Source organism: Pelecanus crispus, chromosome 9 (assembly GCF_030463565.1).
Source record: "Pelecanus crispus isolate bPelCri1 chromosome 9, bPelCri1.pri, whole genome shotgun sequence".
In the NCBI taxonomy this organism is placed as follows: Eukaryota; Metazoa; Chordata; class Aves; order Pelecaniformes; family Pelecanidae; genus Pelecanus; species Pelecanus crispus.
The window spans coordinates 11636420-11652778 of NC_134651.1; the positions used below are offsets into that span (position 1 = coordinate 11636420).

At 40.1% G+C, this 16359-nt stretch overlaps 1 protein-coding gene across 4 annotated transcripts in view; it reads left to right on the forward strand.

Moving 5' to 3' along the window:
- The window catches only part of ABCC5 (ATP binding cassette subfamily C member 5), a 51040-nt gene that overhangs the window by 2783 nt on the left and 31898 nt on the right, over positions 1–16359 (forward strand). For 3 of the 4 annotated variants that reach the window (XM_075716339.1, XM_075716342.1, XM_075716340.1), the window contains exons 3-5: positions 13895–14055; positions 14297–14452; positions 15203–15350. In XM_075716339.1, the coding sequence (XP_075572454.1) occupies positions 13895–14055; positions 14297–14452; positions 15203–15350 (465 nt within the window). The remainder of the gene's footprint in view (positions 1–13894; positions 14056–14296; positions 14453–15202; positions 15351–16359) is intronic. The other variant, XM_075716341.1, reaches the window with a different exon arrangement.

Genomic DNA, 16359 nt, shown 5'->3' on the forward strand with positions numbered 1-16359 from the left:
AGGCTTAAAGAGTTTTCTCAGGTGTTATGCCTGCTAACAGTGCTGCACTGCTGTTTTTTGAGATTGGAGCGATCTGCTCTGCAGCAGCCTGAGCGCAGTTTGCACTTGCAGGCCCTGCAGCTCCTGGTGTCCCTACAGGCTCTATGACTCAGCAGACTACTGCTGACAGTGTTCAGAGGAAGGTAGAGTGTCTGATTGCATTAGAGCAGGCACTGATGCATAACTAAGAGCCCGATGGAGTCACAGTGCAGCTTCTTAACGGCATTTATTATGTTGATGTCAGGGGCTTGCCATCCCCTGTACACCATCCGGTAGCAAATCTGCTCTGTCACATTACTGGTGACAACAGTGATGCCATTGGTGGGCAGCTTTTTCCTGACCAGTGGCAGTGGAGTTGGGCAGTAATCATAGCATGTTATCTCTGCGGCATCTAATCGTGTTGATGCCTGTTTAACTTTTGAGAACAAAATCCTGATTTTTACCTCTAAACCTTTTAAATGAATGAAATCGATCAAACCAGCATATCTGTTTTTTTCTGAAGGCTGAAAGTGAGCTAAGTCCTGCACATCTGTACAGTGTGGCATTAAAATCTCTAACTCTGAGGCAGCTTCAGGTCAGCTTAGCTCTGTTGCTGTAGTCTTGTTTACCCTTCTACCTCTACCATTTGATTTGCTGCCTATGACTACAGGGTACTAGACCCAGATAACTGATTGCAAAAAGGGCATTCTGTAAAATTTGTCATTACTGATGCAAGAAAATGGCTTACCCCAGTTCTTACCTAGAACTTCATCTGTTTTGGTTTCTTGGAGTAGAGGAATGAACCTGACTTATCTTGCTAATGGAATTGGCTAGTTCTGACAGATGGGTACTGTGACATTTCACTTGCTTAGTTATCTTGTTCAGTATGCCAGGGCTGAGTTAATTTTTAGCTCAAACATTGGTACCCTTTTTGTTTTGCTAGCCTTATAGCTTGGCTGTATACAATCGATAAACACAAACAGCTCTGAATTTGTTGCTGCGTGTCAGTGAGATTAAATCCTGCTTACTTGCAAAATACTGAGGTCAAGTAAAAAGCTGTATTCATAATACCTTATCTAAGTTACATGTTTGTGTGTACCAAGCTTCTTCCTTTCTAGTTGAAACAAGCTCTGGTTTCAGCAGCATTCTTCTCCTTATCACTTAAATCATAGAATCATTTAGGTTGGAAAAGACCTTTAAGATCATCCAGTCCAACCAGTAACCTAACATTACCAAGTCCACCACTAAACCAATTAAGGTTTAATTGTTGGGATGCTTTATACTTTTGGTGACAGGGATAAGCAAAGACTTCTCTTCATGAGGCTGAGCTTTGCCTGTTTGGTCAAGCACTTCCTCTCTGTCTGTAACAAAAAGGTAGAAGCTGTAGCTCAGCTGTTAAGAAAACTGTTTGAAGGGGAGAGAAGGGACTGTGTCCTTCCCTACTTTATCCTTTATGAAACCTGGGATTGGGTGAGATGCTTAAGCTGGCTATTGGGCACATGTTGGCACAGCTGGTGATAGAACACATGGTGGGCTGATGTGATGAGGAAGGGTAGGACCACAGTGGTTCAGACAGAGGGGTTAAGCTGTCATTTGGACAACAGAGTCCAGTGTGCCATCAATAGAGATTTTGGGACTCTCAAATTTCTTGTAGGAAACCTATCTCAGGATTTGAACTAGCTTGACCAGCAAATGACAAGGCTGTAAGCATAATCTGTATTGCAAGTAACAAGCTGCAAGCAGATTAAGGCTGTTATTCGGGACTGTTTTGCAGCAGACGTAGACTGCATGAGGTAGACTTCTTGCTAACATGTTTCATAGGTACCTCATACCTTGTAGAGTGAGGTAGAACTGTGTAGTTCCCTCTGAGGAGGATACAGGAACATGCTGCCTCTGGTAGTCAGGGACCACTGGTTAATGGCCAGTAGTAGTGACCACTTCTGGCAGGGCTACAGGTACATTTGGCTGATCAATAACATGACTCGTTGGTTTTCCTGTTGCCTGTATTGCTGCATTTTTATACATCCTTCTTAACTTGAAGTGGACATGGCTAGGTGATTGCCTGATCAAGATCTTTATAGGTGAAAGACCTTTTTCACTACTGAGCCAAGGTCCCAGAGCCTTTTTGTATGTTTCTCTTCTTTGTGTTGCGTAAAGGTTGTATTCAACTTTGTTCTTTCTGTCCTGAAACCTCCATACTGGTGTTCAGGTTTCCCGCTGAAAGGATGCTGTAATGGGTGTTCATGACAATAATGAAAAAGAACTTGCAATTCTTTCCTTAAAGCTTAAACACTGTTTGGTCGCAGCCTGAAAGATCACTTCTTTGAAAGACAGGAGCTTTTCAAATAGGCTTCCTGGAATCATAATTGAAATCATGCTGTAATATAAGTAGGTCTAATCCAACATTTCCTGGTGCTTAATGGGAATGTTGCTATAGAAATTTGGACCTCTGAAATAGGCACTCTGGGACTGAAATTCAAGAAACAATTTTTATTCAGCTTGTGAATGCATATATTCACCTCATGAATAAGTTTCTACAGTGTGTTCTTATAACAATTGATTTTTAAGTCTTTGTTGGAAACATTAATGTAGCTTACAAAATAGGGTGTTAACTACATGTTCCCAATGCATAATACCATACTAATTGGGCTTGTTGTATGTGGGGGCATGGTTCTTCTAAATGAAGATAACTTCAAGGTGCACTTGCTGCCTAGCAGTGTAGTCAGTAGTCTTCACCTGTAAAAAGCCGTTATGTTACCAGTGAATAAAAATTAAAGGAATGCTTTGAAATATTGATTTATACTTACGCCTTTAGAACTTTTTGTTCTTGGAATGCTTGTGTTCCCTTCAAGTTGTATCTGAAGTAATTGTATTTAGTCTTTCTCCTGGAAGCAGTGTGTCCTGAGGAGGAGGGCAGATCTCATTGTGTCCATGAAACATACTGTAAAGTGGCAGATGAGGAAGAGAAATAATTTGTTCTCAAAGTGGTTTTGGAAATAAGCTCTTCTCGAATGTAGACTTTGTTTATTTGATGGAGTGGCAAGTAAGTAAGTATTTTGCTCCCCTACCCCATTATGTTTGCAACAACAGAAGAGGATATAGAAGCAGCTTGTTCTCATGATACACAGTGCCTGTGAGAATTCAATTCTTGAAATTCTAGTCCCTAAGTTAACAACGCTAGGGCTCTAACTTACAAATCATACTCCAAGCTGTAACTGGTTCTGACTGGAATGTAGTGTTCAGGGTTAGATTCTTGCTGCTAAGCATAACAACTGCATCTACAGCACCTGTGGTAAGCCTCAAGTGCAAATTGCTGCATTTGAAGACACTGGGCAGTGTAGAACTGTAGAGATTGATTTAAATGTGCAGGGAAAAATGTGTTGCTAACTTCAGCTATCAGAAGCCCTACTAATACTCCTGTCCTCTCCTTGATCTCTTATTTTTCAGGTTTGTTTCTGACAGCTTTTGCCAAAGACAGCAGAGAAGGTGATCAGAACTTGCTGGAGTTGATGTAAATCCTTCAAGCACTGATAGCTTTGAAGTGATTTATCACTGTCTGACTGTCCAGTAGTCAGATCAACTCTGACTCTCAACCACTCTGGAACATCTGAAGTGTCTGAACCAACTGTACTGAACAACATGTTCAAAAATAGGAATGTGAATGTAGCCTGGGTAGTAGAGCCTTGGTGCTTTGTGCTCAGAGCAGGCCTTCTAGACAGCTTTACTATAAGCTTTTAGTTGTAGCTGAAGCTGCTGAATGTCTCTGCATTTTTCCAGATTTCATATTTTTGTAACTAAGTAAACACAGAACTTTAGGAATCACAGCCTGAGTAGGCTTTTATGGGCTGTAGGTGTTCTGAATTGGTCTCAATACAAAGAAAATGCTATATGGCTGGCTCAGATTACAGCTAGAAGCTGCAGGAGTTTGAGCTCACTGCATGAGAAGGTGAAACTGCAGCTGACTACTTGATCAAGATGACTGGCAAAGTGCTAGACTCATTTTAATTGCCACCCAGCTGAGCATATCATTGTGTTTGGCTGTGCTAGGGGAGATGTACAAGAATAAAGCGAATCTGTTTATGTATTTCTGAAACCTGTAACTGCTGCCATCATACTCTGTCTATGGCTGCACTTAGCAGCTTGAAGATCTCTTGTCTGATAATAGCAGACTATATACAAGTGCAGTCTTGGATACCTTATTTTCTCAGACTATAGCTTCATAAAGGTGAGGAAGGACTCAGTTTAGGTTGTGTTGCCATAAAGCATGCAAAATTGACACAAGTGCAGGTATATAACAACAAATCTGAATTCTTTATAATAGTTTAAAGTTAGAATTAGAATTTCAGCTTTTGCAGTGTAGTACATCTGTGTACTCTGCTGCAGTCTGACTGCAAAGAGATACTTATTTCCTCGGTCTGTTATGATAAAATTGGAAATGAATGATATTAAACTTTGTTTATATTGTCATTTCCTATGAAGTAGGAAAGAAAATGGTGTTTGTCCAGTGATATTTGGAGGACTTATATAAAAGGCTATGCTAGGTGAGGCATGCTCCTCTACGAATCCTGCTTTGGTGTGTTCTTTACCTGCTATGAACAAACTACTGTGGTGTAAGGCCACTGATGCAGGAAGTAGGTGTGATACATGCTAAAATGAACCAATTTCTGCTGACTAACAGGCAGTGGATCAGATCTGTTACAGTCTCTGTAATGTCAGGTCTGAAGGCTAGAAGTCTAATGCTGTAGTTGAGCAGCTGAAGTAGCAGGGGATTTAGGTGAGTTGACTAGACCAGTTCTGCCAATGGTGCCCATAAGAGATGCTGCATAACCTTACCCTCCTTGTTGTTAAAGTTTCAATGGAACACTATATGGTATATACTGTTGTAAGACCAAAGCACGATGCAGAGTCTACAACTCCGATACAACTTGTGTGGTGTCTGAACACATGCAGTATGGTGGTTAGAAACATATTGTGCTAATAAACCTCTAAAATTGTGGGGGTAGGGAATTTCTGTTTCAGAGCAATGGTTTTTCCTCTACAGTTTATTATTCTAGAACAAGTGCCTGTAGGCTGGGACCCTTAGACAAAGAGAAGTCACTGCTGGGACAGGCCACTGCAGAAGACTTCTGGGAGAAAGCAGCCACCATAATGTGTCGTGCTGAGAGGAGGGAGACGGCAGGAAGGAAAGGGTAAATGAAACCAAAGTTTTAAATATAAAGGAAAGTTAGAAATTAGGAATGCATAAACCTTCATAATGAAGGAGACTAAAGTGAACAGTGCATGAAACTGAAGGATAGCATCCCTCAGACCGAGTTTCAGTGACTTAACTGCCCTGACAGTGCCTAGAATATCTGTGAGTGTACCCTAGCTAAAGGCTGTAGAGAATTTTCATGTTGTAAATTTGATGATACTCAACCTTTCTAAGCAGTGCACAGGAAGGAAAGAAAGGAAGATTGAAACTTTTGCCTTCCTTAGCATTTCTACTTTGGTTTTCTATTATGCCATCTACAAGTGTTTAAGGGATGAGTAGACAGTGCAGCTGTATCAAGAGCATGTAAAATGCTCTCAAGTTCAATCCTGAGCTATTGTTCTGGTGATTCTTTCAGAAACTTGTCTGAAGATCCTCAGTGTGATCAGCAGAGCTGAAACTCAGGGATAAGTTCACATAATGAGCTCAAGAAGGCAAATCTAAACAAGTGAAGTGCCTACATACTGAAGGCATGCTTTTCTCTAAATGTTAACTATTTTTACTTTGTCAAGTCAAATGCAAGCAGAACTTAAATCTGCCTTGTCAGTATTTGTTGTCTTTGGAAACTTTGAATGCAATCAGACCATGTGCAGAAGCAAAGACTCATGTTGCTTTCTAAAGATGCATTAATTCCATGATATGCCCAAAGAACTGACTGTATTACCTTGGTTAGAATCATGTTCTGTCAAGTTGTTTTGCCATGAACTTCTGCTACTAAAGTACTTGCTAACTTGACACAAGATCCTTGACCTGGTTGTTGGTGAGTGTTTTATGATGATTCTCTAACCACTCTGAAGGGATACCTCTACCTTGTCTTCCATATATGTGTGTGTATTACCAGATGAGAAAGGAGCATATCCATCAGTCAGTCATGTATCAAAAGTTTACCTGAAACCTGAGGGGGGGGTTAACTGTATCTGAGAAGACTTATAGTAGGAGGAACAAAAAGGAAAAAATCCTTTACCAGGCGAGACATTCTCTAGAGGAACATGTTGCTCTGGCTAATTCACAGCTTCCATTTAAAGTCAGCTGTCTTCTTCAGTGCACTAACCATCTTTTGTGTAAGTCTTAGCCACATGATAAAACCTCAGATCTGGCCACTTGCCAGTATTGTCTTTTATTGTTGGTTGCTGTTCCTTTGTCCAAAACAGTTTTATAAATTGGCCTGCTCATGGCTAAAAGTGTGTAAGGAGCAGATTAACTGTCAGTGAAGGAAAGCTTGCAGTATCTCTTCCATATTAGTGCCAGAGACATTCTGCCCTATGGCTGTCTCAGAAACTCAGTGTACAGTTATAAGAGTTGCCAGAAGAGTTTAACGGACCTATCCAAACTACTGGAGAACTTAACTTGAAAAGGGTCAAAACACTTATATGCAAGGAGTTCTGATACCTTGAGACACTGAGATGGTTATTTAGTTTTTGAACATTCATATCCTAGTGCTAAGGGATAGTCAGTTGCAGTCTGAACTGCATACCATAAACAGGCTGTTCCACAAACAAAGTCTGTATTTCAGTCCTTTTTGAGGACTAAGGTTACAGTATTTTGAAGTCAACATGTTTGGAGCCCTGAGGTGTTTACTTGGAGTTTACTTGTTCATTTGCCACTTGAGTGGGGTGCCCCTTGCTTTTTTTTGGAAGCATGTGTTGGTACAGGAAGGTGAGTTGAATAAAAGGCTGTTGTATTAGGCTCAGTAAATGCTGTGGTGTCAAGCCTTCTGCTGTCATTTACTGGTGGTTCCACTCCATGGAAGTTTGAATTTAAAGACTCCCTGGATACTTCTGGTGTTGTACTAAACTGACCTGTGTAGCTTCTGTTGTGACCTAGCTTAGGCATGGCCTGAGTAAAGGATATTACTGGAAGAACACCTCTGGTATATGGCAGGCTGTCTGCATGTGGCTCAGGATAGTAGAGCTTACCTGAGCAAGTCAGGATCCAAATCCTCAGCCTGTGCTGTGCTAGTTTGATCTGCTTAGTGAGGAGTTAGTTTCCCAGGTTTGTGGTCAGAGCACATGTAGGGTGCTAATTCTGTAGGACAAATTATAGTTAAGGCTGATCATTATTTCCAATTCCACAGGAGCCTGCTGTTATGGTGCTATTAGCATGCATGAACTACATAGCACCAGTGCTGGATGGTCATCAGTGTACAACCTCAGCTCTGAATGAGTCCTATATCCTTTGATTGCAAGATCATGAATACTAGTTTTAATGCAAAACAAAAGACATGGATTCATGTATACCAGAAGCCTAAGCAGGTCCACAGCTGGTAATTGGATGCATACGTAGCAGTTACTGTTGCAAAATCCTAAAATGAACACTATATGCCAAACTGCATTTTTTTGGATTGCAGGAATAAGTCAATTTGCCAGGGAAGAGTTTAGAACATCTCATATCAATGCTAATGCTTGCCAGAATTCAAGGGCAAGGTCACATAAGCAGTGTTCTTGGAAGAAGCTGATATACCTGTCCTCAGCAAGGACTCTGTGTGCATCAAGTGCTCAATATATGTGACTAAAATATTCAGGCTCATTACGAACATACGTACCCTGATCTTGTTTGGCTACAGAGCCCTGATATCAGTGCCAAGTGCCACTGGGAGACTTCTACTCTAATCTGAGGATGCATAAACTCAGGCTAGCTCCGAAACCATGACTCAAATGCTAATTCAACTTCTGCTAATCCTAGCCCAGAAGAGCAACTGCAGAGGTCTTGTGTAATGAAGTCACATGTAACAGTGTGTTAGAGTGATTGACTGGACTTCAAGCTGTTGAATCTCTGAACTCTTGTGGCATGTCAGAGCACACTTCTGAATAGCTAATTCTCTTTTCACTTAAGAAAAATATGGCACAGCTGCACTTCCCTGCATTTGGACATATGATTGGTGTTGTAAAGAGCTGTTCTTCCATGTAGTAGAAGCTGTGAAGGCAGCAGAGATGTGAGCTTTCTTTTGTACTCCACTTGTCAGGAGGTAGAAGAAAATAGAGGCCCTAACTTCTTGATCTGGTTCATTGCAGCAGTCCTGGAAGCTGTAACCATAATTTCTAGGATCTAAAGCTATCTGCTGGTCTCATCTTGGAGCTGTGTGAATTTAGCTGTGCTGTCTGTACTTTGCAATCAATGTATGCAGGTGTCTAAAGGATCAATACCTCCTTCCTCACACCCATTGTCTGTGACCTAGCCCAGTGCCTGCTCCTTGCTGCCTTTCCTTCAGGGAGACAGCTGGTATAGGTGGATGATACACCAAACTAGTCTTAAATAGACTCATGTTCTAATCAGGCAGGGTATTATAAAGCATTCTAGCTGCAGAGTAGGCTGGGAGTCTAATGCTGCAAATCCCACTACTAATACTTTTGTAGATTGTGTACTGCATCAAATCCAGTGAAAGGAGAAGAGGAAAATTGACTTAGTGGCATATAAAGTTCATAGAGCACTTGCTGCTTCACCGAGCAAGGGCAGATTTGACAATGTTTGGACCTGCTAACCTACTTAATTTTTAGATGCTCCTGGGTTTGACTTCTAGAAGTCTGGACAACAGTGCTTTAGGGGTTGCCTGTGCTACCTGTAAAAGCAGTGTATAAAACCCCCTAACCACTTTCAAGTGGGGTTATGCTTGGAAAGACTCAGAGGAATTTCTGGGAAGGACATGATTACAACTTCAGAGTATCTCTTCCTAGTCTCTTTTTTATTTTGGTTTAGTAATCCTTAAGCTAACTGGAACAGTTGATCCTATTCTTCCCCAGTCCAAACAAACTAATAACTAATCTTGTTTTGAAACATGAGTCCTTTAATGAAGTCTCTTAAATAATTTAAAATTGCTGTTCATCCTGGAGTTGTAATATAGATGATGCTTTAAGCACTGAGCAGAAATGGGATTATATAATTCTCCTTCTCCCCATATGCCTGCCTAGTCCTGAGCTCTGTTGTGCTGAGTTTCCCATTTGCCTCTCCTTATTGGGAACTTGAACAAAGGAGTGAGGAGGCCTGCTGAGCTCTGCCTTCTAAATGCAAGAGGTGGGAGTTCCTGTTCTGCAGCATTGCCAACTTGGAGTTCTTTACAACTTAAAACAACTTTAACTTTATGTAATGGTAAATCAACCACAGTAGCTTTTGTATTCTATATCAGCTGCAAGGATTAATAAAAGAAGCCTTAATATGTTTGCTCTAGTTTGCTGTCAGGTAGCAGTAGGACCAGAAGAGATACAGCTTCTACCCTGCAGTGATCTGAGCCCTGGAAGATTTCTGCCTTATGCAAGAAGAGACAATACCTGTTGGGTGGGTGGGGTTTGGGTCATATGTTGACTGCATACACATCAAATTCTTTCTCTGCAAGATGAGTAAGGGATGGAAAAATCTGTTTTGCTTGGCCTCCAGGCTTGTCTGTTTTTGCTGTTATCATCTGATGTTACAGTTGTCAAACCAATAAATTGCTACCTTCTCTTAAGTATGACGTTGCCTGTGTGAAAAGCTAGGATCTCGCTGTTTTTTGGGGGGGTTTTGTGGGTTTTTTCTTGCCATATACAACACAGCTGCCTCCTTCCTCTTTACCTGATCCCCATCCTCAGAAATAAATGCCCATGTTGGCTGCTTAGCATGTTTTCAGAAGTGTCCTTCTATTTCACATATTTGAGTTTGCTTGCCTTACTGCATAATGTTCCTGATGCCCCTTTTGCTTCCTACAGAACTTCTGTCTTGCTTACCTCTGACATGTATATTTGACAGCTTTGTAGTTTGGCTCCTAAATTTTCTGTATTTTCATGGCCTTCTCACATGACCTGGTATGTGGATTGTGAATTTGGTACTGCTGTCTCTAATTTAATGAGTGAATCTTTCCTTGCCCTTAAACAACTTACTTTTCCTCACCTCACCCAGACTTTCTGTCATGATGTGTCTTGAGCCAACCATGTCATCTTTCTGGATCTCACATTACCTTATGGGCTTACCATTGCTACAACCAATTTCTTGGACAAGAAAATCATGATAGCAGGTGCCGGTAGGGTTTTGTTGCTCTCTCAAGTTGCAGAAAGTCAGAGGGGACAGGTGTGCTTTATGGTAGCAGCATCAGCCATGCTTCTCTTTCTCTGCCTGTCTATGAGCTAGCTGTGGAGGTAAAAGAACAAGACAAGATCATGTGTGTATTGATACTTCCTCAGCACTCTCCATACTCTTGGGGGTTGCCCTCAGGGTTAAAAGTTTAACTGTTTTCTTCACCTGTTAATTTTCCCAGTCATCTGTTAAATCATATCAGCCCGCACCCAGATGTGCCACAGCTTCCTGAAATGTGGAGTGCAGAACCATTATCCTCTGTTAGGAGATGCCCATGGCTTCAGAAACTTTTTTCGGAATCCACCAGCTATGAATAAGATGCTGGGTAAATGATTGCTGTTGCCCTCTGTCATGCATTTAATAAGCCATGATATGCTTATCCTGTGCGAGTTTAATTCCCCTGTTTTTAGTCCATTTATGCATTTGAACTTTACAGCATCCTATGATAGAGAATTCTAAATTTAAGTATGCCTTGTGTGAAAAACATTAATTTCACTGAGTGTCCCCAGTTCTTTTGCTGTAAGAACAGTTGGTGATCATTCCCTAGTTTTCTTGTTCATGCCATACCTGTACCTTATCTTTATTCCTCTCTTCTATTCAGCTGAAAAGTCTTAAATCTATGCTTGTGTGGAAGCTGTTCTAATCCCAACTGTTCTCATTGCTAGCAGAAAGTAATTTTAAGTATAATGCCCTTTTTGAACTGAAATGACAGGGGACTGACTCTGGTGTTCAAAAAGGAGGCAAGCCCTAGGATTTTAAGTGTTATGGTAATGTTTTCTGCTTTATTCTTTGTGCTTTCTGTCTTTTGTAACAATTCTAGATTGTCTTTTGGCGGTTTTGATGATGCTGAGTAGTGAGCTGCTGCTTTTCAAGAAATGTCTGAATGATTCTCCCCCCCCCCCCCCCCCCCCAGTTAGTGATAGATTTAGGCTTGTTTTGTTTCTGTGAGAATTTCTTTAGAGTTATCAACACTGTGTTGTATCACCTGGTTCATTGCTTGTTCTGGTGTTTTAATAAGTTGCTGAATTAGAAGAAGTGCTGTCTGATTTCTGTTAGTGCAGCCATGATTTATTAGACATTTCTTTCAAGAGCAGTGCTGGAGCCTGTTATATCATCTTGCTAATGACTTCTTCAAGATTTTAGTTTCCAAGAAAACTGTATATGCACGCAGGCAATCAGGACATCGCCAGTTGATGAACACCTGAAAAAATAATAGGGATTCAGAAACCTAAATTAACAGTGTTGGTGGTGGTGCTAGTTTTTGTACTTCAGTGTTTTGCTCTAGAAATGCATTGTAGAACTGCTTAGGAGTCTCATTTCTTCCTGAAACACTATGCTTTGAAGATTTTCTAATGTGACACAGAACTGTATGGTCTTTCTTAGAATCTTAATTGTGCAGTACTGTGATGCATTTGTTTCTTGATAGTTGTACATGTGGGATTTTGACAACCTTGCCAAGATGGAGATGAGCAATGTTGTTGACTAGGGGTTTGTGCTTATACTTGCCTATATGGCAAGATGTTATAAAGGCCTTTCAAAGGCAGTGCCCTAGTCTTTTATCAATGCATCTTTTCCACCTCTGCTGAGAGAATTCTGTTGAGCAGTTCTGGAGATTTTAATTATTTTTCACAGTGAGTGTTTAAGAACATTATCTTTGGACTGCCTGAAAATACAGTATCTTGCAATTGTGCTTTCTTATTAAAAAGCTATTCTTGTCTATAAGTGGTGAAAAAATTCTGTTATGCTGACAAATACTGTGTTTTTGGTTTTGGAAGGTTTTTTTTTTAACTTTTTTTGTGCTCTGAAAAACAATGATTCTGCAAATAGCCTGTGGCATCACTTAGAAACAAGCATGTTATCAGCAATAGGGTGTTTGGGCAGACCTGTATGGGGTTCTTGCAAAGGGTAACACAGCAAACTAGCTATGAATTCCTCTGCTGTAACCAGAAAAGCAGTGGTGTAGAACTTTTCCCCACTACTGAGTCCTTTGAGACATCTTGGGCAGGTCCCTTATTAATGCTGATTTGGGTAGATTTAGTAAGGCGGTATTGCCCTTAGTGAGTCAGTAATTTAATATAAATTGAGTAAGAAGTCTTTTAAATCAGATTTCAAGTGTTGCATATTTTTGAGTCACTCCATGTGTCATAGTGTTGTAATGTTCTTTTGTTTTCTTATTACTTTGCTATCTTCTTTTGTAATCATAGTTTTAGTGAATAAGTTTTTTGACATCAGGACCATGGATTGTTGACAATATGCTTAGGCACTATTTAAGTACTTTGGTCAAATAAATAAAGGACAGATTTATACTATTATCGGTCCTGTTGTTGTCCTTCACATGAGTGGAAGCTAGGTGTCTTAATGTGCTACGTGCTTACATGTTAATGTAGTACAGACTAAGTCTCTGATAAATGGTGGCATTTCTGACAAAAATTACATGATGCGAAGTTAGGAACCAAGTGCTTGCTATCGATATGCATTTAGTGCTTTGCAGATACTGTGTTTTCAGGAAGCTACAAGGCACTTATAGTTGCTGTTTTCAAAGAAATAAAATAACTGCTCTGGGAGGGCAACTAATAAGGTTAAACATAGTGTCTCTGTCTGTGAGACAGCCAGGAAGATTTTACCTCAGAACTGAGCTTTTTTTCGCAAAGTAGCTCCATTTCAAAAAATTAGAATATAAACAGGTAACATGGCACTGCAATAAATGGTCTGTTAAGTTAGCAGAACCAGTAGCGAGGCTCTGCGAGTATAGATAGCAAGCTAATCTCATACAGTTTTGACACATCTAGCTTCTGATCGAAAGGTTTGTTTGAACTCTGCAACATTTTGACTACTCCATATCATTGCTGTTTGCTTTCTCCTCTTAGATTAGTACTTAGGTCTGCCTTTCACTAGGGCTGTGGAAAAACTCCCCTGGGATAAGGCTTGCCTTTTAAATGGTTGTTAATAAAGTCGCTGAGCCATTGAGAAGCATGGCTGGGAACAGAGAAAATTGTCGTCTTTGTTCTCTTTAGTTTAGGGAAAAAGAGAAAAAGCAGGAAACATGATAAAAGAATGTACAATTCTGCTTAATGCATATTTGTTTTTTGATCTAATCTAAGGTATTTTTGAAGAAGGGACTTCAGTAGTAGTCTGAAAATAATTTGAATTTTCTGTGAATAAGAATACCTAAATTACACTAAGAGGGTGTAAATTCATGAAGAACATATGTCTTAATTTCACTGCATAAGCCAGTCGTTGATTTCCTGAACTGATGTCAAAGGTACTTGATTTGTAATTTTTCTCCATTGTATTTCCGGCGGGAGGATGCAAGATTAGTCTGGTCTATCCATTTATCCTTTGAATGTGCAGGCACAATACTGGTGTTAATTTATGTTTTACAAATGCGGCAGTCTAATGCAGATCTAGAATGTGTCCCTTCCATGACTTTGCTGCCAGGCTGAAGCCTGTCCTCTAAGATATTTAAATTACAGTGATTGCTGTTGTGCAATAATTTACAGAAGAAAGAGGTGCGAAGTTGCTGGAGTCAGGAGTCATGGACTTCAGACATAGTTTTGAACTCTGACTCTGCTGTCTTTCTTCTAAAAGCAGATTGAATGCCAGGATGCCTTGGAAGCAGCTGCTCGGGCAGAGGGCCTGCCACTGGACACCTCCGTGCATTCCCAGCTGAGAATGCTGGACGAAGAGCATTACAAGGGCAAATACCACCATGGCCTGAATGTGCTGAAACCCATACGGACTACTTCCAAGTAAGTCTTTAGGCTACAAAAGAACTGATACAGCATTTGCTTTTCAAACCAGTCACAAAGCAGGATTGCAGCTGTAGGTCTGCTGACTGATACTGAAAACATCAGAATTTGTTTAGCAAGTATGACTGGCGTGGGCCATTTGGTACTCTGAGTACTTTCAATGAGAGGAGGCTTTGTTTTTCTCAGGGATTTACAATTCTGTTTCCTTTTTCATTTGTTTGTGATTTTTTTTTTCTTTTAGACACCAGCACCCTGTTGATAATGCTGGGCTTTTCTCCTGCATGACCTTCTCCTGGCTCACTCCTTTGGCCCACAGAGCATACAAGAAAGGGGAATTGTTTATGGATGATGTATGGTCTTTATCAAGGCATGAGTCTTCAGATGTCAACTGTAGAAGGTAGAGACATCTTGTTCCTTATTATTTTCTTGTTTCCTTTTTTTTATATGTTAGTTCACAGGCAATGATATTGCCCTAGAAAAGCAGCACTGATATTTTTTTCTGCCTTTCTCAGAACAGTGGAATTTAGTTTTATCCTTCACAGACCACTTCCTTCTGTTGCACCATTTCTGTACTCTTGCTGATTTCAGTGAACATAGAGGATTCTGTCTCCAGGAGTGTTTTGCAATTGTTTTTCTGATTTTGCATGTCTTTAAACTATTTTCTATTACAACAAAGTTCTTTCTCAAGGCTACACTGAAAAAAAATCTTATGCTAAAATAATGAAAAGTAATACTGACAGTAGCAAGGTGATTTAATTGAATATGGGTCAGATCTTGCGATCAGGCTAGCCTTTTATGGCTAATGAGGATTTTTCTCAGGTTTTGAGTCCACAAATCTTCTGTCAAATCAGCAAGGAAAGACTGTGGCAAGTCAATATTAAGATTGCCGGAGAGACTCCAGGGAAAGCAAAAGGCATGGTGTTTTTCATTCCTCTCTTCTGTAGAAGTAACACATCACAGATATTTCAAGATGCAGATATTTCCCTTTACCTCACAGAATGTACCATGTATTTATTTCCCTTGATATCTAGTAATTTTTGTTGCTCTGAGCTAGGAAGTGCTTGGAATTTTCACAAAGTACCACCTATGAAATTGTACTTTCTCTCATGGTGAAAAATTTATAACACAAGGCTTCTGTTTTTATTAGGCTAGAGAGATTGTGGCAGGAAGAACTGAAAGAAAGTGGGCCTGATGATGCTTCTCTCCGGAGGGTTGTGTGGATTTTCTGCCGTACCAGGCTCATCATTTCCATAGTGTGTCTGATGATCACGCAGCTCGCGGGTTTTAGTGGACCAGTAAGTAATATCCATCCTTTTTTTAATAACCCCAGAGGGCTCCATCTCATGGCCAACTGTAAAAACTTAAGGTTTCATTGCAGAATCACTTAAATGTTTTGACTAGCTAGAAATTTTGGGGCAAAATTCCAGAGTGATTCAAGAATCCAAGATAGGTTTCTTACAGCTGGTGGATCAGTTGCTGAATACCGAGGCAAGTTCTTGGAGAAGGGAGGGGAAGTTTAGGTCTCTTGGGGGAAATGCACACTTGGATTTTCTCTTTGGTTTTGAGTATAGTTTAAAGTTCTTCCTTAACTGCTATGTGGTCTTTTTGCATAAAATTCTCATGTGCAAATCTTTTAATTGTTTTCTTTTTCTTTTTGCAATTCTGTAAATTTATCTTGGAATAAAATTCAGTCTGATAAAACACTAATCTTAGATTATTGGCATTAATAGCACAGTCCTCAAGAAGTGGAACGAAACAATTTTATTAGAGCACTACTTAAAAACTAACGTGAGCAGGTCTCAAGAAGTCTGTGGGCATAGTCTTTACTGATCCTACAGAGAATGGTCAGACAGGTTTCATATAGAAGTGTTAGAGTACGTTATTGCCTCTAGGAACTGCTGCTGTTTGTTGCTATGGGTCGTAATGAAGATAACAACATATGAGACTTGACATTCACACCATTTTTTGTCACCTGTTTGTTGCACACGCTGTGCAGATTTACAGTTGAAATTTTGACTAAATTTATTCTCTACACATTTCCCTTGAGGAGTAGGAGCAGTATTACTGCTAGTAGTACACGTTTCAGTGTGCTGGTAAGCTGAAGGTTCATTTCTTGGGTAAGTACACTTGGGTGCACTGTTAGGTGAAATGTCTTTTTAAAATGTTTTCCTGCTTTTAAATGTCTTGCCAAAATGATGTTCTGCTTTTTAAGCCTTTAAAAGTTTGCCTTGTTTCATGTAATATGAAAAACAATAAATGTTTCTGTGGTACTGTTTTCTTGGTAATAATTTATAGTAGTTTGTA